Source organism: Glycine soja, chromosome 14 (genome assembly GCF_004193775.1).
Source record: "Glycine soja cultivar W05 chromosome 14, ASM419377v2, whole genome shotgun sequence".
NCBI classification, from domain to species: Eukaryota; Viridiplantae; Streptophyta; class Magnoliopsida; order Fabales; family Fabaceae; genus Glycine; species Glycine soja.
In genome coordinates, this window is record NC_041015.1 from 27,677,726 (window position 1) to 27,703,143 (window position 25,418).

General features: G+C 34.6%; 2 protein-coding genes across 3 annotated transcripts; one reads left to right on the forward strand and one right to left on the reverse strand.

The window, feature by feature from the left end:
- Positions 1-18,076: 18,076 nt before the first annotated feature.
- Positions 18,077-18,861, forward strand: LOC114384229. The gene has a single exon (XM_028343887.1). It carries the CDS (start codon positions 18,318-18,320, stop codon positions 18,660-18,662), a length of 345 nt encoding a protein of 114 aa, XP_028199688.1. The 5' UTR covers positions 18,077-18,317; the 3' UTR covers positions 18,663-18,861.
- Positions 18,862-19,374: 513 nt separating this feature from the next.
- On the reverse strand, positions 19,375-24,417 carry LOC114383106 (chlorophyllide a oxygenase, chloroplastic-like). Of its 2 annotated transcripts, none has more exons than XM_028342699.1 (9): positions 24,286-24,417; positions 23,550-23,774; positions 23,212-23,316; positions 22,795-23,070; positions 22,158-22,305; positions 21,816-22,000; positions 21,572-21,684; positions 20,767-21,061; positions 19,375-19,934 (listed from the first exon to the last, which is right to left on the reverse strand). In XM_028342699.1, exons 1-9 carry the CDS (start codon positions 24,358-24,360, stop codon positions 19,752-19,754), a joined length of 1,605 nt encoding a protein of 534 aa, XP_028198500.1. In that variant the 5' UTR covers positions 24,361-24,417; the 3' UTR covers positions 19,375-19,751. The 2 variants fall into 2 exon arrangements, with proteins under 2 accessions (XP_028198500.1, XP_028198501.1); XM_028342700.1 differs by having other exon boundaries at positions 24,222-24,394.
- Positions 24,418-25,418: the final 1,001 nt, after the last annotated feature.

Here is a 25,418-nt window from a genome sequence, read left to right on the forward strand (position 1 = left end):
GAATTAAGATATTACAACTTATTTCCCCAATTAAAAATTCTATTTAACTTTCTATTCAAGTTATAAATTCCCTTAATAATGAATTTCTTAAATATTGATTCAAATAGAACAATTTGAATATGAATATAAAACAATAATAAATAAAGGAGTTTAAGGGAAGAGAAAATGCAAACTCAGATTTATACTGGTTCGGCCACACCCTTGTGCCTATGTCCAGAGCAACCCGCTTGAGAGTTCGACTATCTTGTAAATTCCTTTTACAAGTTCTAAACACACAAGGACAACCCTTCCTTTGTGTTTTGAATTCTTTCACAACAAGAGACCCTCGGTCTCTTAATCCCTTTTCAGAATGAAGAAGAAGAAAAGAAGAAATCTCTCTTGAAAGAGATAGATTGAACAATTTGAGCACTCAAATAATTCCTTATTGAATTACAAGTGTTTTGGCCAAGGAATTTGTAAGAGGATAAAACGATTTTGCTTTTTAAGAGGATAAGACCTTTTTGTTCAAAAAAAAAACTCTTAGCAAATTCGTGTCTCAAGTCACATATATATAGGCTTTTGATAGCCATTCAAGAACCACATAAAAAGATGTGACTGTTGAGAATATTTTCTGAAAATTTGCTCTGGTAATCGATTACAGTATATGTGTAATCGATTACAAGCTTTAAAATTTGAATTAAAACGTTAAGAAACTGCTGGTAATCGATTACCATATATGTGTAATCGATTACATAGTGCAAATTTTGAATTCAAATTTTAATAGCTGTTGTAAATTAGTTTTGGCCACTGGTAATCAATTACATCCTCTGGTAATCGATTACCAGAGAGTAAATTTGTTTGAAAAAGACTTTTTAACTTAAAATTCTTGGCCAAACCTTTTGCTACTTCAATTGGAATTCCCTTCCTATTTAATATACCCTTTCTAAGGCTCTAGAGACTGTCTTGATCATCCATCTTGAATATCTTTAATTTTTTTATCTTGAATAAAGCTTTGAGACGCATGTGAACCTTTCGCATCATCAAAACATTCAGCTTGATCCTTTGTCTACAGTGTGAGTTTTCGGGATTTTAAAGCTCAACCAACTCTAGTCCAAGGGGTGACTCTCAAGAATACATGATCACCAACATCGAATTCCAGGTCTTTCCTCCTCTTGTCCTGATAACTCTTCTGCCTACTTTAGGCAGTCCTCATCCTCTCTTGGATCAACTTGACCTCCTCAGTGGTTTGTTGTACCACTTCAGGTCCTAAGGTGAGGTTCTCTCCAAGTTCTAGCCAGCATAGGGGTGCCCTACACCTTCTACCATACAAAGCTTCATAGGAAGCCATGCCAATGGTAGAATGAAAACTATTGTTATAGGTGAACTCTATCAACGACAAAAAACACTCCCAATTCTCCTTTTGTTCTAATACACATGCTCTTAAAAGGTCCTCCAATGAATGAATGGTCCGTTCAGTTTGGCTATCAGTTTAAGGGTGGTAGGCTGAACTTAGCCTAAGTTTGGTTTTGAACGTTTTGTTCAAAAGTCTCCCAAAACCTAGAGGTGAATTTAGGATCTCTATCAGACACTATGCTAGATGATACAACATGTAATCTGACAATCTCACTAATATACAAGGAGGTCAACTTCTCTAAGGAAAACCTGATATTGATGGGGATAAAGTGTGAAGATTTGGTCAATCTGTCAACAATAATCCAAATAGAGTCTAAACCTCTAGGGGTCCTAGGTAGTCCTACAACAAAATCCATGGAAATATTGTCCTACTTCCACTAGGGTGTCTTCAAGGGCTGTAACTTACCTAAAGGTCTCTAATGTTCTATCCTAGCCTTCTGGAAGACTAAACACGTATACACAAACTCACTAATCTCTTTCTTCATGTTGGGCCACCAAAACATTATCTTCATATCTTGATACATCTTGGTACCACTAGGGTGGATGCTCAGGTTGCTCGACCTTCCTTTAAGATCATCTTCCTAAGTTCGGGCACATTGGGAACACAAATACTATCTTGAAGTCTCAAGACTCCATCCGATCCCACATTGAAACTACTATCTCTCCCTAACTCTATAGCTTCTAACTGAGTCCTTAGAAAAGGATCAATTTTCTTTCCCTCTCTAATATCTCCTAGTAACTCATTGGTGATCCTTAAAACTCCCAAGCTCACACTGTTAGGGGTAACCTCACATGCAAGGCTAAGGTCCCTAAATTGTTCTAGGAGATCCAACTCCCTAACCATCAAGGCAGATACATGTAGGGAATTCCTACTCAAAGCATCAACCACTACATTGGCTTTGTCAAGATGATTGCTAAGCTCAAAATCATAGTCCTTAAGAAACTCTAACCATCTCCTCTAACACATGTTGAGCTCTTTTTGACTAAACAGACACTTAAGGCTTTTATGATCGCTAAGCACTTCAAACTTGGAGCTGAACAGGTAATGTCTCCATATTTTATGAGCAAAAACTACAATAGGTAACTTTAAATCATGGGTAGGATAATTCGTCTCATGAGTCTTGAGTTTCCTAGAGCATAGGCCACTACTTGGCCATTCTGCATTAACACTCCTCCTAAACCCATCTTTGATGCATCACAGTACACCTCAAAGGGTTCTCTTGGGTTAGGCAAAACTAACATAGAAGCAGTCATCAGCTTTTCCTTAAGGGTTTGGAAAGTATGCTCACATTGGGTATCCCACACAAAATCTTGACCTTTTTGAGTCAGCTTAGTCAAAGGCAAGGCTAACTTGGAGAAGCCTCCTATGAATCTCCAGTAATATCCCACTAAACCCAGAAAACTCCTAATCTCAAACACAAACTTGGGAAAATCCCAACGGTTAAAACATGCAAAATTGGGTTGCAAGCCTATAGTCTAAATTTGAAGGCGATCCAATGGTTAACGAATCCAGGATTGCGATTTTAGTGGAATTGGTTTAGGTAAAACTTGAAATCTCATAATTTCAACCTAAGTCAATAAAACTCCACATAACTCAACATCCACATCAAGCAAATCACACATGACTAGTTCACAATACCTTAACTCATCCAAATTAATCAAGTAATCAAATAACACTAGAAAAACATCAAAAATATATTTTCAGTTATTGAAATTTCAAGGCGTTACACACTGACTAACACTAAATTGTCTTAAAGACAAATATACAATCTCAATACTTAGTCTTTTCTCTCAAGGTATTCAAGGTGTTTTGAGACCTTTACAAAAATTTACATGAATATACAAAAAGCATTTTACAAAAAGAACTTGAATATAAGCACGTAGGTTCTTGTTTCATGTCTTCAAAGCTTCTGGTATATATATGTCTTCTTCATGCTGAAGACTATGGCCATTGGAGCATTAAATGCATGTACTTCTTCATGCTGGAAAACCGTTCTCTTTATTTATCGTGCTAAACACTCCACCAGGAAACCACTTCCTTTTGCATTAGAGTAGGTCTGCATAGTAGAGCGCTCTTTTTTATGGTGATTGACAACTTTCATAACTTGATCTTCATTTATTTTTTATAGGATTCAATAGATCCTATGAGAATATCTCTGCAAAACAAATCCTAGACACATGGTATTAAATGAAGTCTCAAATGTCATCTTTTAACGTTGTATCAGATCATGACTTTAGCTTGCTATCGTCTGAAACATCAGATGTAAACTCATGAAACATGTTTTGATATCACATAAGACACAACTTTTAACATTTGTATTTGCTTACATCTAATCAAAATAATTAAGGGTTCTAATTCATGTGAAGACATAAATGTCTTTTGAATTAACAGTCTCCCTTTTTTATGTTGTCAAACAAACACAAATTTAAAAGATGAAGGCAGACTTATAAAATTGTCCATTAAAACTTTAGTCAATCTTATTAGATGCAAACATATACATCATAATCAAAGCATAAAGCATTATAAGAGATTGGGATAAAGTCTGAACAAATAACAAAAAAACATCTCATTTTATTCATTCAAGAATTTTCACATCAAGATGTGTTTTAAGAAGAAAATAAAATGTTTCAAGGAATAAATAATCAACATTAAAACTTTAAACATAAAGCTGCCCCTGAATCGATGCTTTCTTCAAACTTTGGCTCCCCCTCAGATGATGCCATTTGCTCTTTAACTTTGACTTTTTCTCTTTTTGTTTGAAAACTTCTTTACCAAGCTTCCTTAAAAACTCATCACCAAAATTCATCATAACCTGAGGACAAGTGAATGGAACTTTCAAGAGGAGAGAGAGATCGAGGAGATTCTTAATCCACAACTTTCTTGTAAAAGAAAACACCAATCAGAAGCCACTAATAGCTTTTTTCGCAGCATAACGTTGATCTTCAAGAGCTTATGCAAGGGCTTTTTGCATTCTTAGAAGCTCAACCTTAGAATCATCTCGACATATGCCTATGAAGGTTGATGATCATACATGACAATAGTCATTGCATTAGGATCAACTACAACTTCAACATCAGAATCCACTTCTTTAATGATACACTACACATGGTGAGTAAAAGTGAATTTAGAATGGGGCAGATGCACAACGAATGAGAAAGGGTGATCAAACATAGCATATAACTCCATTTTCCATAGGTAGACCATGTTGAAAGGGGTCTCCTAAGTGAAGCAAGTTTGATGAAGAGTCTGATAGCATCGTCCAATCTCATGGTGCACTTTGTCCACTAGGGGCTTCTCATCTAGTTCCAGACCTAAGCAATGAGCTCTGAGTTTGTAGTACCTCTCCATTACATACCAGTCCAAACTTGAAAGCTTAGTCTTCTATTTAAGAGCCTCAAGCTCATGTTTTAATAGTCTGCTAGGACGAGCCTTCACATACATAGTTGAGCTTTATCATCCTCTTCAATTAGAAACTTATTCCCTTTGTAGTAGTTAGCCTTCTGGTGAAACACAAGCTTATCTATTACTATTTGAAAGAAAATGTTGGGGGTGGCCACACATCTAAACTAAGTTCCAAGCATAAAGGGTAAATGTGTAGAAAACCTCCCCAATCTTCTTAAAGAAGACTGTCTTCCTTGAATCTTTTCTCTATAAGTTAATAAATTCATTCTCAGTTCAGGTCCAAAGTCAATTTTCCCCCATTCTAAAAACATTTTAACTATATTCAAGATCCTTCAAAGTGATGTCCTTTGGCTGAAAATTTTCTTCAATCTTGGTTATGTCCCAAGGAAGAACTAGATTCATTAAGTACATCAAACCAAGAAGCTGTTGGAGCTCCAATGTAGTGGAGAAGGGCATCTCAAAAGGTTTTGCTTCCCTGCTTCTCTAGATGGTGGCACTAGGGGATAGACCTTCCTTATGGTTGGCCTATGTTTAAAGATTAGTGTGTCCAATGGGAAAGTCTTTGAGCACTGGTTCCTTTTCTTAATACACTCCAAGTGCATATTGTTCCTCTTCCGGAAAAGTATCACAAGATGGATAATTGAAGGGATCAATACTTGGAAAACCTTCATTCCAGAGCTTTGTAAAGATTAAGCTTGTCAAGCTCTACTTGTTGCATCTTTGAATGAAGAACGTGAGACCTAATATCATTGTTCTCTTTCCAAACTCTATTGTAAGTCTGCTACTCCAAGACTCTATGACCTCTTAAGCCAGGATAAAATCTAACATTAGCACTACTCAACAAGTGTAATATGTGGAGGTGGAGGCAAGGGTCTTGAAGGAAGAAGCCATTCAATGGCTTGTTGTTGATCTTTCCTTATCAAACATCTATCAATACGGGCAAAGAGATAAATTAATCTAATAGGCTACTTAGAGGCCATCATGTTCTTCCTTTTCTTCAGATGATCCATAATATCTTCCACGAATACAAACTCTATAACACCATATACTTCTTCCAATCGCCTGAGTTTGTCTGCATCCATTTCTTCAAACTATGCAGATTTAACTAGCTTGCCATCATCAATAGACACTAGTTTTGGATAGACATGATCTACACTAGGATTTGTCTCAACTATATCATTCTCATGATCTTTAAGAAATGCTTCAATGAAAGATTGGAGCATAGCCTCTTCATTACTTGCAATCTCCTCAGGCTCTATTTCTTTAGTAACAATATCGGTATGTAACTCTGCTTGTGTTTCAGCAGCATATAGAGACACAAGTGCAGCTCCATGCTCTGTTGTAGATCCTTTCCAGTTTATCAAGCTCAGCTTTTCTTACCTTAGTCTCAAAGTGAGCTAGTATATGTTCAAGGACAATTGCTTCAGGAACTTTCTCACTACCTATCTCCATCATGGTGTCCTTTTCAACACTTTTCCTCAATAGATAGAATCTTCAGAGATTTCAGAATGACATCATATGGAACTTCTTCAGATACCTTGCTTGCCAAGGCAACAAGCTTAATATTTACTCTTTGTGCTTCCTTTCACACTTTTTTCTGTAGATAGAGTGGCTACAAAAGCTAGAATGACCTCTTCTAGCTTGAAGACCTCCTTTTTCTTCAAGGATTTATCCACCTTGGCCTTCTTCTTTGTTTCAGCCCAAGACTTCTTAGATTTTTCCAAGGCAAAAACTTCATTTTTGCTCAAAGGGGGTGAAGCCGGTTTAGGTGAGGGTTGAGAGGTCTGAGGTGGAAAGGCTAAAGAGGGTGAAGTTGAAGGGTAGGGATTTTAAGAATCTCAACATCAGATTCTTGAGCATTTGGGGATGAGAATGGTTTAGGTTGAAGGGTTGCAAGAATCTCAAATACAAATTCTCGTGGCTTGGGAGGAGAGATAAGAGTAGGTTGGGATTGGGGGTGTTCGATTTTGATGGTTGGTCTTTTGGTTGTTGGGCGAGATTCAAGTTCAAACTTAGGGTCTAGAGCCTTCCTCTTTTGGGTTGTTATGGGGTTTGAGGGTTTAGGGTTTAAAGGTGGTTGTTTCTTTGGCTTTTTAGCTTGGTAAGAAGGTTTGGGTTTAGATGAATTTGAGGGGCCTTTTCTTTTTGTGGGTAGTTCGGGTCTGGTTTGGCTCAGTTTGGGTTAGGCTTGCTCCCTTTACGTCTATTGAGATGTAGATCTTGACTCAAGATCCTGAGTACCCATCGGTAATAACAACATTTCTTGTAGTGCCCACCATAGACCGTGGTTCCTTCTTGGACTCCTTCTTCTTAATATGCCTCAAAGCATATTTTGGAAAATTATTAGCCACTCCCATTTTCAATGAAGGTTACCCCTTTAAGTTGTAAGGCTCCAATAGATGCTTCCATAGCAGATACATTTAGAGGTGACAATGAACTAAACCAACTCGAAAATAGTTCGAAACTCGATTTGATAATCAACTTATTAACTTTGGTTCATAAACCAAATTCGCCAGACTTGAGCTAAAAATTGAGCTCGTTAAATAGATGAGTCAAACTTGACTTGTGTATAGTTTAACTTATTTGGTTCATGAATCGACTTGATATACACACACACACAAACACACAAACACACACATGCGCGCGCGCGCACGTGCACATACACACATACACATATTATTGACTTGGTTTTCTATTATTTTATATATGCAAATGAAGTAGTTTTTATTTATGCTAACTTTGGTTATAATTATATTTTTTTTGGGTCATACCTCGTGGCCCTACAAAGCTAATAGAATAAGTTCAGTTTTTTCTTTTTAAAAAAAATTAAATAATCATTTTTCTAAAATATACTATAAATTGAAAATTTGAAATGTATTAGATTTTAAAAATTTGACTCTTAGTTCATGTGATCCAAGCTAACGAGAAGCATTGAGCTATTCACGAGCCTGAACCAAGTCGAGTTTGAGCTAAAAATAAAGGTTCGTGTTGAGCTCAATTCTAGCTTCAAGCTAAGCTAAAAGATAAATATCAAATTTACCGAATTTTCATATGCATTTTGTAATGTTTATTTGACATTTTAGTTAACTTTAGGCCTTGTTTTGAATCAAATTAGCTTTAAATTCATTTTTTTACTTTGTCTTAGGTAGAATTTTACTTTTATTTATTTTTAATGAATTTTTTATAGTATTTTAGCAAAAACAAATCATTATGACAAGAGCTCAAGAGGCCCAAAATCAACAGAAAGTTTTGGAAGGAGAAATTGTGAAAATTGAAGATAAAAGCTAGGGAAATCAAGAGCAAGATATTTTTCATAGATAAATCAGTTGAAGAAGAAGATAATTACATGAATTAATTAGAGATATTATTTGTTTGTAATTTCTAGTCATTATCTGCTTAATTAAACCTAGCTACAATTCTATGAATAGGAGGCTAGACATTCATTGTAAGGGTATAGAAGTCCCGAGGAGTTCTTAGAATTACATTTTAGACTTCCACCTACTAGAGGCCTTCATTATACCATTAGATACTCTAGGTTTCATTGTATTATTTTTTAGTGCAATTCCATCCACCTAGGAAAGGAAAGGATGAACCTTGTTTCACTTTAACTCTATCAATTCAATACTTCATCTTGAGTTCTTTATTTATTTTTGTACTTAATGCTTTTATTTGATTGGTCATCTTATAGATGAATTCAAGAATTGCCTTGTTAAAACCCAAACATGAATCAAGTACTTAATTGGGATTATCTCTAGGGATAGAATAATCTTGGTTAAGTCTTACTAATTCTTGATCATTAATATTGATTGCTTGTGTTGGTATGTCCAAGGGATTGGGTATCGGGCAACTAGTTTAGAATTTGTGACCGTGCGTGAGTTGGGATAAAATACATTAGTGAATTAGGGATGAGCAAAAAGATGAGTAGAGAATCATGAAGTTATAGTGGGTCGAGTGAATTCCAAGTCCAAACCTAAAATTCATTCATCAAGATTGGCATCACCATCCAAGTCTAGTATTTCTATCTTTACTTAATTATTTTAATGTCATTTAATTTTTATTGCAATTTATTTTATGTTATTTATTTCGTGACAATCATAAAACAAAAATACAAAAACCTAGTTCTTAGTTAAATAATTACATGAAATCCCTCCTTTATTCCTTTAGGAGACGACTTGGATGATAGTTCAATTACTATATCATGATTGGGTTACACTTGGCTTATAAGTTGAATCTAACGTGAAATAAAATCCTAAGATTATATATTAACAAGCCAAGTCGAGTTGAACCAACATTCCTCATGATCTGAGTGAATAGCATCCTAAAAGGGACAAAATTCTTCTTCACTTTAGGGTTGAATCTTTCTTTGAAGCCCTGCATCCAGTAATAGAAGATGACTTTAGGTAGATTCACCTTTTCTCCCACCATGACCTTATACATACAAAATCTATCCTTTTCACTAACATAGTCTCACGACCCCAGTTTGGGTATCATCTGTAGAAGCAAGCTTCATGATGAATCAAGATTGATTCAAAGGAGTTTTGATGATAACAAAGGTGATTACAAAAAGCTCAAAGGTCAAGAACACTTCATGATAACAAAGATGATGATCTCAAAGAATCAAAGAATGAGTTCAAGATGTTCAAGATTGAATCAAGAACACTTCAAGGTTCAAGAGGAAATTTGATTTCAAGAATCAAGATTCAAGGTTCAAGCTTCCAAGAATCAAGATCAAGATTCAAGACTCAAGATTCAAGAATCAAGAGAAGAATTAATCAAGATAAGTATGAAAAAGTTTTTTCGAAAACTGAGTAGCACATGGATTTTTCTCAAAACATGTTTACCAAAGAATTTTTACTCTCTGGTAATCGATTACCAGATTGTTGTAATCGATTACCAGTAACAAAATGTTTTTGAAAAAGTTTTCAACTGAATTTACAATGTTCCAATTGATTTCAAAAAGCTGTAATCGATTACAATGTTTTGGTAATCGATTACCAGTGTGCTTGAACGTTGAAATTCAAATTCAAATGTGAAGAGTCACATTCTTTCACAAAAAAGCTTTGTGTAATCGATTACACTGATTTGGTAATTGATTACCAATGATAGTTTCTGAACAAATCAAAAGATGTAACTCTTCAAAAAAAAATTGACTTTTTCAAATTGGTTTTTAAGCTTTTCTAAAAGTTATAACTCTTCTAATGGTTCTCTTGACCAGACATGAAGAGTCTATAAAAGCAAGGCTTTGTTTTGCATTTCAAGAATCTTGAACAATCTTTACAATACAATTCTCTACAACCTTTGAATCTCTTTGAACTTCTTCTTCTTTGTGCCAAAAGCTTTCCAAAGTTTTCTGGTTTTCTAAACCTTGAAAACTTGTGCTATTCATTCTTTTCATCTCTTCTCCCTTTGCCAAAAAGAATTCGCCAAGGACTAACCGCCTGAATTCTTTTTGTGTCTCTCTTCTCCCTTTTCCAAAAGAACGAAGGACTAATCGCCTGAATTCTTTTGTGTCTCCCTTCTCCCTTGTCAAAGAATTCAAAACAACACAGTCTGAGAATTCTTTTGATTTTTTCCTTTCCCTTATACAAAAGTTTTCAAAGGACTAACCGCCTGAGAATTCTTTTGTATCCCCATTCACAAAGTATCAAAGGTTTAACCGCCTGAGATCTTTGTCTTAACACATTGGAGGATACATCCTTTGTGGTATAAGTAGAGGGTACATCTACTTGGGTTGTTGACTGAGAACAATAGAGGGTACATCTCTTGTGGATCAGTTCTAGTGGAGGGTACATCCACTAGGTTCAAAGAGAACAAGGGAGGGTACATCCCTTGTGGATCTTTGCTTGTAAAAGGATTTTTAGAAGGTTGAAAGAAATCTCAAGGACCGTAGGTCGCTTGTGGACTGGATGTAGGCACGGGTTGTTGCCGAACCAATATAAAAACTCTTATGTGTTTGTCTCCTTCTTCCCTACTCTTTTACTTTCCGCTGTGCATTTTAATTTCCGCTTTTACTTTTGGTTAAGTTTCTCTTCTACTCCTTATTCTCTTAACAACATAAGTAAAAGCCTTAAAAGAGTAAATTTTTAATTAGTAAAGGTTTAGGAATAATTAATTCAACCCCCCCCCCCTCCTTCTTAATTATTCTGAGGCCACTTGATCCAACATCATCATGTTGAACAAGAACATATGAATGAGTTTGCACATGTAGGTTAGGTTTATAGTTCTTAGGAAGCTAATCATCGCCTTCCTATCATTTGTGTTTGGGCATGGACAATCATAGAGCATGATATCCACGGTTTTTTGGGTTATCTCCTTCTCTCAGTCCTTGTCAAACACCAAACTCTCTTACACAACAACGATGGTTGTTAGAGAGATGATCACTTCCTTGCCATTGATGGTGCCTTTGATGCTGACTTTGTTCTATTGCACAATTCCCCAGAACAAGGCATAGGGACGACAATGCTAGGAACTGAAATTTTTGAGGAATGATATCCACAAGACTCGATCAAAAAGTCATTTAATATGAAAACCCTTTTCTTTTAGGCTTCAGAAGTTCACCCATGCATCATCCAGGAATGAAGGAATCCTTTGGAAAAGTGTTATTGGGCTCTTATTTAGTGTTGATTCCTGGAATTACAATTGTCTTGTTCTTCTTTGGTCCCATTATTCACAAAGATCAAAACTTTTTGAAAGAAAATATGAGATTTTTGAAAGTTTAAGTTCTCAGATGGAAGCAAAAATGCACAAGGAGTTCTGAGAGTTCAAAGTTTCAAAAGAGTCTCTTGAGTGCTTGTCTTTGCCTTATAAATGCACAAGGAGTTCTTACAGTATTAGTTCAAATAACATTTCATATTTTTCAATCATGGTTAAAAGGGCGGCACAATCTCTTAAGAGAAGGCAAAAGGTTTTTATCTTTTTTGAACATGCTTCCCCTTCTATCTATACACCTGAATACACATCAGTCCAAATAGATTAATGAAATATTATAAGATAATGCCATTGTCTGAGATAGTGTAGCATACATCATTACTTTGATAACTAACCATATTTAAATGCACCCTAATTCAAACTAAACGATCTTCATACAAAGGCTTAGTAAAGATATGAGCCATTGATGATCTATGTCTACAAACTTTATATCAAAGACACCTTTTTGCACATAATCATAGATGAAATGATATCTTATCACAATATGCTTAGCCTTTGAATGTTGTATGAAATTCATAGACATGTTGATTGCACTAGTGTTGTCACAATATACTGTTATATTGTTCTCTAAACTAGAGTAATCTTTTAACTGATACTTTACCTATAGAAGTTTTAAGCAATAACTTGCAACAAACACATATTTAGCTTCTACTGTATACAAATTGATGGAGTTTTGTTTCTTGATTGTCCAAGATATTAGACAAGGTCTAACATAGTAACATCCACCACTTGTGCTTTTTCGTTTCACATTGTCCCTTGCATAGTCTGCATCACACTATCTTACTAACCTAAATTCTTGATTTTTCTTGTAAAACAAACTTTGGTTAGTAATACCTACTAGATAACATAAGATCCTCTTAACAACTTTGAGATGTGACTCTCGAGGATCAAACTTAAATCTAGCACATAGTCATACACTATACATGATATCATGTCTACTTGCCATTAGATGCAAAAGTGATCTAATCATACCTATGTAGATTGTCTGATCTACTGGTTTACCTGATTTGTCTTTGCTCAAAGGATTAGAAGCATGCATAGGAGTTTCCATTGGTTTAGCACCTTCCATATTCAACTTCTTTAGAAGTTCCTTAGTCTATTTCTATTGATGAATATATATTCCTTTACTATCTTGCTTGATTTGAAACCCTAGAAAGAAATTAAGTCATCCCAATGCTCTGACTAGGTGAATTGCTTTAAGGAACCTTGTGCTGAAGAACGTTGGGACACAATGCTCTGATAGGATGTGACATTGGGGCATGAGTTTTGTTTAATTACATGATGTTTTGAGAAAAAAATGTTTCTCACAAGTTTATCTGGTAATAATGAAGTGAATGTGAGCCTTTTACCCTTTTGAAAGGATTTTATTTAAATGTGTTTTAAGAAATTTTTATTAATTATGATTTCTTATTTCTTTTATTATTAGTCCATATATGTGTGGGGTAGAGGGCATCACAAAGAGAAATTAATTATTATTAATTTGATTAGAAATTCATATAAAACGAGTGATCATACAATGTTATACATATTTAATTACTTCACATGTTCAATTATTACAAGCAGTATATTGTTGATAGATAATTAACTATGAGTTCAGAGTGATCATTTCCAAATAAAAATTAAATACAAAGAATTAATTTAATTGATTGTATTAATAATGATGGGATTTCAATTAAAATAGACAATTGGGGTTCACAAGCACATATTACACCGTTATCCTAGCTTTGAAATTCAGGGACACTAATGCTTATATCACTAAAGTAGATTTTGTCTAATGTGTGAGCATTTGATTGTTATAATATATTTGATGAATGAGTACTCTTAATTATTTTGATTAGATGTAAATAAATACAAAGGTTAAAAGTTGTGTCTTATGCAATATCAGACTGTGACTCATGTATCTGCACTTGTATTTTTAGACAATAGCAGAGATATGTCATAATTTGATACAACATTAAAAAATGACATTTAAGACTTCATTTAATACTTTGTATCTAAGATTCATTTTACAAAGACATTCTCCTAGGACTTGTCAAATCCCATGAAGCATAAGTGAAGTTCAAGATGTGAAAGTTGCCAAACGACTTCAAAAGACGTGCTCTGCTATGACAAACATGCTTTAACTTAAAGCAAGTTTTTTCTGCTCTAGTAACAAACACAAAAGCCAACCAGAGTTATTTTTAGCATGAAGAAAGACATGTATTTAATGTATGCATTAAATGCTCCAATGACCATTGATTGAGCATTTTTAGTTTAATATTTTTCTATTCTTGTTAGCTTATTTGACCTCTCTTTGATTCTTATTTTCTCATCCTAACTCAGTTTTGGTCTTAGGCAAATATTTGGGCTTAATTGATAATTGTTGCTTATTTTTTAGATTTTGTGCTTACTTAACCTATCTTCCTTGTGCAGGGCCTATAGGACACTACAGAACTCCAAATGGAGCATGTGAGAAGTCCATGGAAAGCTGAGGAAAAGGGCTTCAATTTTGTCAAAAATAAGCTTAGGCTAATTCTTCCATTTTGAGGGTCATATTAGGCTTGGAAGTTATAACCTCTACACTTGAATAATTGGGCTACAAAATTGGGTTTTGCTTTGTGTAATTAGCTTAATTATGTAGATTAGATGGGCCTAATCAAGGCTCATCCCTTCCTTCTGAGTAGATGGGCTTAATTATGTAGCTTAATTATATATTAGTGAAGTTAGTTAGTTCATTTTGTACAAAAACATATTTAGAAACTTGTGCAAAATTTTAGGATCAAATTCTATTCTCTCTTTTTCTCTCAATTGTTGTTCATTCTTCTTCCTCTCTTCAATTATGTTCTCCCTTTTTCTTGCACAAATTTTGTTGCTCTTCTACTGGTGATGCTCATGGATGGCTAAACAATCAATCAATCCAAGGATCCACTCCAAGCAAGGTTCAATTTGAGTTCTAGTTTAATATTTTGATTATGTGTGAATGTTCATCTTCTTCTTCAATCCTATTTTTTATTTTCATGATTATGAATGTGCTTAGGATTGAAAATGAATTAGGTTATGGATTCATTTCCTAATTTTGAATTTAGTCATAGATTGTTTGGATGATATTTCAACCTAATTTGTGATCTCAATGAATTTAGGGATTAATTTGATTGAACTTATTGAAGTTAGTGAAACTTGGTGGTTAACCAAGAATTGGATATAATCTCAGTGGTAGAGACAAACCAGTATAAATCTGTGTCTTATATTCTCTTTGTTTATCTTTTGTTTTAAACTATCTAGGGCTTGAATTTGTTTTTGCTTGTGAAAACTTTTTTTTGTTTTGCAAAATTTGTTTCTATTGTTTGAATTTGTCTTATGAATTTTTTTTTTTATCTATTTTGCTAAACTTATACTTCTGACAATAACGTTGTTGTTGAAGAAAAAGACTTTGAAATTTCTAAAATCATAATTCAATTGCCCTTCTTGTGATATTTGTATTTACAATATGCATATATGATTGTGATTATATGATCCTAATTCTTAGTGTTACTACTTGGTGATATGTAAACATGTATGTGTTTTGTCACCTGTTACATTCTCTTATAATACTTGTGTCTTTATTATCACCCTTATCATATACTTTGTTTGTCTATTTGCATCTTAAGTTTGTTGAATAGGTATTGAGGCTTGACATGCATCTTAAGGAATTAATAATTTAGTTTCTACAATGCAATTTTAACATTATTGGAAATTAATTAATTCAAGAATGTACATTGCAAGTAAAAAAAAAATCAAAAATTTAATTTCAACATGTTAAAATTATTTTTCATCTCTTGTTGCTATCAATTATTCTATGGGTGAAGTGGATGATCTTGTAGTATAAAGGATGTCGCCTTGCACTGAGGGAAGTTGTGTTCAGTATATTGGCTAGTAGTTTGTATGAAAGGAATCTACTTGGTGAAGGTGATTATATTGGTATTTATAGTGGTGAATAGGTTGAATGTTTAGTGGTTTGATATCGTCATCCTACTATGTTTGTTCAAAGGAATGGTTAGGATTGTAGGTCGTGTTAGGTTGTCTCTTATACATTAGGTTTATTCCTATGTTAAGGATAGTTAAATAATTTGATGGAGGTGCTAATTGGATTTTTGGGTACATAAGTGTATGGTTTTGAGTGAGATAGTAATCTAAATATTAAGTATTTGAATAATGAGTTGGTTCAATGATCCATAGTTCAATATAGTGGTTGATCCTAAACATGGTAGTCCAAATGTTGGCCTTATCTAGAACAATTACATTTTAAAAATTAAATTTCAAAACTTGTATCAATGTAAAGAAAAAAGTACCAAAAATAAATTTCAAAAAAGAAAAAAATGTCAGCTAAAAAAACATACAAAACTTAAAGGATGTGTATGAATAAATGGCGACAGCTAGTATGGGAAAGGTAAGTAGGTTTCCAATCATGGGTAAGGGTTTTTGGATCATCAATTTTTTTTTAAACTTTTGAATTAAAGGCTAAAATCTCTTCCCTGATTTACCCTTTTTTCTCTTTCTACTTCTATCGCCTCTCCTTCTCCCCCTCTGTGCTTCTACCTAAGGATTTCAGCCACGATGGTAGTGTTGCAAACATGGTGGGTTGCCCATCATCGAAACTAGAACCGGATTGCGTCGACGCATTTGACACGAGCTATTCTTGATGACAGAGTCACCAATGTATTTGAGTGTGTTGACTTGAAACTATTCTCATTTTTTTTCTTGCTTTCTTCATTGGATCTTGTGGAATCCAAGAGTTCAAAACTGAAACAATTAGAATAAGAAGAAAAGAAGGATCTTGTATAAACAAAAGTCTTTGGATAATGTACTATTTATATTTTTGAAAAAGATCACAAAACTGTCTCTTTAAAGTCTTGATTTTATGGTTTCAATTTAAAGATCACTTTTTTTAATCATGGTAATTCTCCCCATTATCGTAAGAGTAAAAAGCAAAGCCATAAGCTTGAACTTCACAAATTACTTGCATATATCCCCTCTGCTCTTCACTCTTGGCTCCAATTTTTTCAACTTCGTCGATATCATTAGTCGCCCCTAATTTTTCAACTTTTGAATCTGAGACCTATTTGTTCCTTTGTTGGCCACGACTCCTTTACTCAATTCATTGTTGTGAGATTTGACTCTTGGTGTCGCGGTGGAGTCATGAATATTGAGAAAAGGAAAAAAAATGGAAGCTACAAACCAAGGACAAAGGGAACAAAGGGCAATTTGGGAAACAAACAGAGAAAAGAAAAAATATTTGAGCTTTATATTCAAAAAGAAAAAATATTTGAGCTTTATGTGAAACAAACTATCATTTTCAAATTATACCTTCCTCTTCCTCAACATTCAACTCCACATTCTCTCACTACATCTCTGTGTCGTACATACGCAATGATTCCTCTTCTTCAACCTTCAACTCCACAAGGGAGTCTTCCATATAAAAGCAGTGATTCCTCATTTCTAGGTACATTTTCTTCCAATTTTTATGAAGCTATTGTTTTATGGGTCACCCTTTCCAAAAGAGGAATAGTAGAAACCATTTCTAGAAGAACAAGTATTCCAAAAGCCTTCAAATCATTTATGAAAAATTTATTATGGAACAAAAATTGAGTTCTAGAATAGGCTTTTCAAAGTACATAAAATACACTTCTAAAATACATGTTCCGAAAATATGTGTATTTGCTCCAAAACATGCAATCCAGCGTTTTATAGAATACCTATTCCAAAAGCATATTTTATGTTCTCCAAGAATCCTATTCCAGTACTCAATCTGAGTTTTGGAATGACCTTTTCGTAAGCTATTCTAGAATAAGGATAAGTGCTATGGAAGCTTATTCTGGAAGATAATTGGTATAAATTAGGCAAATTGACTTCAGGGGGTTTCTTTTAGAAACTAATTCCCAATCAGGGTCTGTTTTGAAATATTTTACGAAGGGGTCTATTTTATGTGAGCGTTTTGCTGAGGGGAATGACGAAACACATATTTCGCCAAGAGGAATAGCGAAATAGGTGCATATTTCGCCGAGAGGAACAACGAAATAGGTGCATATTTCGCCAACAGAAACAGCGAAATAGGTGCATAGGGGTGTAGTGTGCATAATGGATTTCGCTATCCTTATTAGCGAAACAGGTGCAACATGTGGATTTCGCCATCTTCATTGGCGAAATAGGTGATGCTGTTGCTTTTTTACACCATTTAAATTTTGCCATCAACTGGACCAGATTTATAATTTTTTTTTGTCACTTATTGTATTATATTTTATTTTGTAATACTATAAAAAAGCAACAGCACCACCTATTTCGCCAACGAAAATGGAAAAATCCACATGTTGTACCTATTTCGTCAATGAGGATGACGAAATTCACTTTGCACACTATGCACCTATTTCGCTGTTCCTCTTAGCAAAACATGTGTTTCGCCATTTCCCTTAGCAAAACACTCACACAAAACAGACACCCTTCGCAAAATGTTTCAAAAATGATCCTGATTGGAAATTAGTTTCTAAATGAAACCCCCTGGGGTCAATTTGCTAAGATTACCTTCCCGAATAGAAATTCCTTATGAAAGGATTATTTTTGTCCATATAAGTAAAATGGGAGATGCAGGATTCAAATGTCCTGATCCAGCTTTATAAGGCCCATTTCACAGAAGCCCAAAGATGAAGAAATCGCAGGAAGGCTCCAGAGAAACGAAAAAGGCGAATATTTCCCCCGAGTGTATATTACAAAACACCAATTCAGTTCACTTCAACGCTGAGATTGGAGAACAAAGAAAAAAAAAACGTAGAAGGAAGGTTAAGACTTAAGCGAGGTTATAGCAATGTTCTTTTTCTTCGTGGGAGGGTTGCAGCAAGAGATACGGCAAGTGCTGAAATCCGGTGTGGGCAAGTGCACGTTCTGCGCCAACAACCGCGTGGATCTCGTCAACTACGACAAGGTTCTCAAGCTCTTCTTCGTTCCCGTCTGGCGGTGGCCGGCGAAGGATCCTCTCTTGTATTGCGGCGGTTGTAAGAACTTCTTCCCGTACAATTACTCCCTGCCTCCCGGCGGCGACGGCGAATCGGCATCGCCTACGGCGGTCACCGACGCCTTGCGCTGCCGCTTCTGCGACCGCTCCGTGGAGGCTGACTTCCGATTCTGCCCCTTCTGCGGCTCCGAACTGTGAAGAGAAATGTGTGGAGAGGTTTTGGGAAAGTTTAAAGAGCGAAAAAATGAAAGTGAGGGTTCGTTAATTGTTAATTGTTACTATATTTTGTTATGTACGATACTGCGATCGTTTTTTTAATTTTTCTTGTTGTAATTGGAAAGTAATTTCGGAACTTCTACAATGCAATATGCCTTTGTTGCGTGGGAATTTTGTGTCACTTTTTAAGTTTTGGCTTTCTTTAGAATTTCACTGTAAAGTTTGGCTCAGTTAAATAATGGGAAATTAAAAAATAAAAGTTCTTTTTCTAGAATACACATTAGTAATTTGTACGATTATATATGGACTTAAATAATGATGATAAAATTTGTATAAAGCCTTAATTAAGAGAAATTAAGTGTTTGAAATATTTAATGATCATTTGGATTAAAATATTAAGTCTTGGTGCAAGACTGTGCAAGAAGAAAAATGGAATTTGAATTAGAAAAAAAAAAGTGAACATTTCTGTTTTCACCCTTAATTTTAATAAAAAAAAAACTTAGTTTCTAGTAGGAAAATTAGAAAAGATAAAGACTCATTGTAACTACTCATGTCTAGAAAATCCTGATGTCTTGATCCGCCACCATTGCATTAACCGTGTTTATCAGCAATTTTTTGTAATATGAAAGATCACAATGAAATCATAATCATTTAAAACTTTGGATTCATTCATTACAAACACAGTTGGAAAATATATGAAAATCTGAAGATGTAACCCAAACCAATCAGGAATTCTGAATTAAATTACATTGTACTGAATATTGTGTCAGACAACATGCCCCTTTGTATAAGGGTAAGGTTAAGGCACCAGGTGAGATGGTGCAGATATCACAAGGGAAAAAAATTGATTTCGCACTGTACATATTAAAAAAAATGAAAAAAAGGGTGAAAAGGTGTCAAGAATGGAGTATTTTAGGGAAAGGAACAGTCTCTGATGAATACAACAGTTCCCGCATGGTCTTGTAGAGATGATGAAGCCTTCAGTTGAAAAAGAAAAATTACTTATTGGAGGATTTAAGAAGCATCACTGAGTGAGAAAAAAAAACAAAAAATAAATTGTTCACTCTGTGCTTAATCTATGTGGTGTGGTGAATGACTGAATGGTAGTTGTTTAACTCCTCTCTCCAATGCATCTCTCCACATTCTGTATCTGACCCCAAGCTTGTCATATGCCACTGGGAAATTCCATACGTTTGCACCATTGTTCATTCTCTCTTGCTGCCCCACCACTAGCCGTAGATCCTCATTTAAAACCTTTTGTAGATGAAACATTAAAACACACAATTAACACAAGTTGGAGAGGGCAAAGATGCCATTTATTTATGGACAAAACTTGCATCAAGTTTTTCATGTTCTTGTTATTAGCTTCTCAAATTGAATGATGGCATGTGGATTTTTATTTTGCACCATATTGCTATCCACATATCATAATTTGAGTTGAGAACTTGATAGTAAAGACATAATGAGAACATGATCATTTTTGTAGAGTTATGTCTTTCATTTAACTAGGGTACTTTAATAAATAATCAATACTAAAAATTCAAATCATATTGAATTATAGGCAGAATTAAGTTAGATTTTTAAGATTTCCTGTTAGTGTTTTTGTATCCTCTGCAAGTTTAAATATCCCAATTTATGAGGATATCTACAACAAAACCTGGTATGTCCTGAGTTATAATTTTTTTTTGGGTAAGTCCCTTTTTTTTGTCCTGAAAGTGTTAAATGTTATCACATGGGTCCCTGAAAGCTAGAGAAAATCCAAATAAAGCCGTGAAAAACTGCTAACTGTTTCATAAAAGTCTCTAAATTTAACCAATTACTATCATTTTGATCCCTGAAGATATGCTAAATTAACACTTAAATCAAGTGAAAGTTGGATTAAAGTGATTGGTAGATTGCAGTTCTAGGAACTTTTTTTTTTTTTTAAATTTCCTTAATTTTAAGGACTATGGTAACAACACCTAACACTTTCAAGGACAAAATAGGCGATTTACCGTTTCTTTTCTCCTTCTGTTCTTCCTCCCTAATTCAAACATGGTTATCAAACATAGTAAAATATGCATTCATGATTTGAAAAACACTCTACCTGTTCTGCGAAATGCCTCCATAGATATTTCATTAAAGGTATATGCTTAAGCAGAGGAGCAAAATCCAGTGACATTCTGTATAGCAATCTTGTCTTTTGTTTTGAAGATGGTAAGCAGACATGAAGTTGGTGCAGGTGCGTTGAACATTCCCTGGTACTTTGTCCCTCCAGTCTCCCAGGCTTTGAAATTCCAATGGTTGATAGTACCATGCAGGGTGGTCGAAACTCCATATCGATAGGATAGGGATCCCAGTATCCTTGCAGGCCAGATGCAGGTGTCAAAAAATTCACCAAGCTGCAAGTTCAAATTCATGCAAGGAGACTGAGTGAGCTAGAAATTTATTGTTTTATAAGATAAAGTTAAGAGCCTAACAAAAGGCTGAACTATTCCATTAATGCACAACTAAAAAAAAATGTGTGATGCACTGACTACATTATGAAATTGAACCACCCCAGAAAAATATCACTCTTAAATGCATTTACCATAAAATTGTCAATGGAAAAAGGCTTAGAGTGAATTATTATAACTATTTACTATTTTCAAGAACATGAATCAGTTTAACATATTGAATCCTCCAGATGACAAAATTCCAACTAATAATTGAATATTATATTTTGCCTTGTCTGAGAAGTGTATTCTAGAAGCCAAAAACTTCAAATGAAATTGGAAAGGGAAAGAGACTTTCGATCAATTTGAAACGAGCTAAATTGTAACATCTCCAACAGGCAATTTTATCCCTTCATCACTGGTTACCCCTTCTGAATGACAATTGCTTTCAGTTTTAAGGGTATAAACCAAACAAACCTGGGAACACTCCATCCCTTAGCAAATGTTGAGGTGTGCGTAAAAGGGGCATGTGCAAGATCCAAAAGATTGTCCAAAAGTAAGCCATGTTCAATTGGAAGTTCCATCACAATCTGTAACAAGTGAAGAGCCACCAAATAAGAAAACACAGGTTTCTTTTTCTTTTAATCAATCATATAATTGTAATTCTTTTATTTTGCATCGAGCACAATACCTAACGGGACAGATTATATTCATAACATACCTCAGCGTGGATTTCAAATCCTGAAGGAGGTAGTAAAGATGGAAGTGTTGCTGTTGGTGGATCATTGCCAGGCCAAATCCAGATCATTCCCTCTCTTTCAAAGCATGGAACTGACTTTATTTTCACATTTAGCTGTTGAGTAGATGGCATTTTCTCACATTTTCCATCAGTAGTATATTCCCAGCCTGATATCCAACCATTTTGAAATTTTAGAGTACGTCAATTCCAGTGTACATAAATCTGTAGGCTATGTCATGTGAAATTACACATACATTATCAAGTATCAAGAAGTGCATATAATTCATTGCTAGGACATAATCATTTGTTTCAGTGACTACTAACCATGGTAGGGACATTGGATACGACCCTCGTTTACTGAACCAAGGTGCAGAGGACAGGCTCGGTGTGCACAGGTGTTCTGCACACATCCAGGCTTCCCATCTTTCCCTCGGAAGATAACCCATGGTTCCTCAAAACATTCTATTGGGATCTGAGATAAGAAAAGGAGTAACACATTTATGAGAATTTGCATTTAGCTTATGAGTATGTCTATCTTTTATCATATATGACACCCCATTACCCCCCTAAATAAATTGAACAAAAAGAAAAAGAAGTGATAAAATAGAAAATACTACCATAAAAAACAGTGAAACATTTTCATTTGCAATAAGTTATAAAGTGCCACAAAAAAGGCATTTTAGGAGCCTACATGGTTATAGTCAAATGAAGAGATTAGGATAGAAACTTTAAATTCAGCTCTCTTATAAATGGAAAAGAAAAATAGAAGAAGCAATACCAATCAGAATATATGTCAAATGCTCATTTATTTTACTTTGTTATCTGATGAAAGAAAATGTTCTACTATCATATCATAACGGTTTATAGTTGATTTCTTTTGATTGAAATAGATGACACAAATATTCTAAGTATATAATAGAATTTTCTTCAGAAAAAGACACTTGGACACATACTGACTTACCATGGTATCATCCTTTAGGTCATTAGAGAAAGCAACGGGATACCAGAAATTCTTCAAGTGGGGATGGTATGACTGAACTGGACCAGATACATTCAAGCTTTTCCGTGGCTGCCTTCTCTTTTCTATAACTAAAGAATTTGCAGAGGTACTGGGAGAAGAGGATGTTTGGGCAACTTCAGCTGTGCTTCTGTCTTGCAACAGCCTATCATTTACCAATTCTTCCATGTAAGCAAGTTTATCCAAAGCAGTGGTAACCCTTGCTTCAGATATATGAACCTGTTGTTATTCATTAAGTTGAATAAATATAGTGACAGGTTAATAACCTATTGACAAATTTCTGCCAAGTTAGATAGATCAATTAAAAACAACTCAGTTTCAAGTTGTGCTGACTGGTCTTCACTGCTAAAAATTCTATACCTGTCTGTGTGCTTGTGCTAATTCATCCTGCAACCCAGCTAGTTCCTTTTTCAGGGTGCCTATTGATTTATATTCACGAGCTAGAGGATTAAGAACTTCGACCACCTACACCCATAATTTTTAGAGGTATAAATCAATAAATGGTGGAGCATGCATAACTCAATGAGTAAAAGGGGTTAGTCAAACAAAAACTATATTGTAGTGACACTCTAATCTCAGTAATCTGATCAAATGGCCAAGTCTATAGATGTCCAATATTCACAAAGGCTAAATATCAACAAAATCCATAGTCTATTCAAGCATCAAATAACAATAACTTAAATGAAATCAGTTGAAACCTTTTCATGGAGGTGCATGATTGTTAGCACATCTTGCCGAGCTCGCCAATCTAAGTACTGAATATCATGTCTTGCCACTTCCAGGGCTTGATATATATCCAAAACCTTCCCTTTATTCTGTGGAAACTTGGATCTCGGATCCTCCACGTCAAATAGCGCAGCCCATGCATTTTTCTTCTCTTCTTCTCCAAATACAGCAAACACTCTAAATCTACCTTTCAAATCCTGAAATTTGACATGTGACATGTTCCAAAAAAATGTGAGCTACAGAGAACAAACCACACTTCTTCAGTTATGTAGGTACCAAAAAATGTAGCCCATGCAAATGAGAAACTTGCAATATTAACTGCTCATTTTTTTTCAAGGTTTAAGTGATTTACTATTAACTTATGAAACCTCAAACCTGTAATAAATAATTTAAATTAATGTCATTATACCAAGCATTATACTGCAAGTCACAATTCAACTAAAAACTAAATCCACATGCTTAATTTTCAAAATTGCATGGACAAAAAAAAAAAATCTAAAGTACAGTAGGATCAATAAATTTCCCTCCATGTCTAGTTTGTAACATACCCTTCCAAGTTCAGCGGTTAAGCAAAACAAATACCATTTAGCATCATAACTTCATGTCATTTAAATAACTAAATTAAACTTCACTTTTAACATTACCTTTAAAAAAAAAAGCACCTAGTTAAGTGCAAAACAGCACACGTTGAACAAAAACAAAGGTTACCCTTTTGGTGTCAAGTTTTCCAGCTCTAAGAAAAATCGGAAGAGTGAGAGCAGAAGCAGTGGCTATGGCATTCATGGCGGTGAAGAAGTGACACTTAATGAGAAAAGAACAGAAACGTTAGAAAACATTGACGAGGGAGATTTATTCCGAGGATTTTGTTGATTAGAGGTTGGTGTTACGCGCGATCTCGCTTCGCCTTCCTCGGAGCGCCACGTGGCGCGTGTCCCTTCCACATGTTTCGTTGAGTAGTATCTCGCGAGTGAGGGTCCCGCGAGCATGCCAGCTCGGACTGGGAAGATATCTTCTTCTCTATCCTCTCCGCGCTCTGTCCCTTGTCCTTTTTTGGAATTTTGATTTTTTGAGATATAAAGGTGTCGGCATTAATTGCGGCCTGAGATTTTTGGGAAGGGAACAGTGAAAAAGTCCTTCGCCTATGTTTGTGGTTGGTGCCAAGTGGGATTTGGTTTGGAGTTTCTAAGGCTAGAAGAAAGGCTTGATGCATATATTTTGAGATGAAAATACTTTCTCCCGTCTCTATTATAATTTGTATGTAATTTTTTTTATATTTATTAAGAAATTAATTAATTTTATTAAATTCTGTTAATCATAAAATAAAAAATAAATTTTTCTTTTTTAAAATGTTTTTTATTAAAATTTGATATCAAACATAAATAAATCTTTAGACCTATTAAAAAATGACATTTTTTTTAACATAATCAGGTTAAATAAGATAAAATTAATTAACTTTCACTTTTATTTTATCAAAAATCATACAATTTTTGTTGCATATAATAAAGATAGGAGGGAGTTTTTTTCTTCCGTCTATTTGCCCAAAATTATATATTGATTTACCTTATGTTCTTCATTTGGCCAACTCCAATGATTAAGAGCTTCGGCTATCCTTCCTTGCATGTTGCAATGAGGATATTCAAGTGTATTTTGTGACATGAACTCATCAAATTTGTCCACATGTCTTTCATTTTTCCACACAAGTGAGTTGTCTAAATTTAATATGATTGTTGTCTAATTGAAAGACCTAATTGTAGAATTTTTTAAACTTTAATAAATAAAATATTTAAAATGTTTTTAGTCATTGAAATTATTTACAGGGTTTACCATCTCTAACATCCTCA

Coding starts and splice junctions, on each gene's coding strand:
- LOC114384229 (XM_028343887.1), top strand. CDS start 18,318: ATGTTCTTTTTCTTCGTGGGAGGGTTGCAGCAAGAGATACGGCAAGTG.
- LOC114383106 (XM_028342699.1), bottom strand. CDS start 24,360: ATGAATGCCATAGCCACTGCTTCTGCTCTCACTCTTCCGATTTTTCTT. Junction 23,775..24,285: donor GAAAACTTGACACCAAAAGG/GTAACCTTTGTT, acceptor GTCAAATTTCAG/GATTTGAAAGGTAGATTTAG. Junction 22,001..22,157: donor TATCCAATGTCCCTACCATG/GTTAGTAGTCAC, acceptor GTTGGATATCAG/GCTGGGAATATACTACTGAT.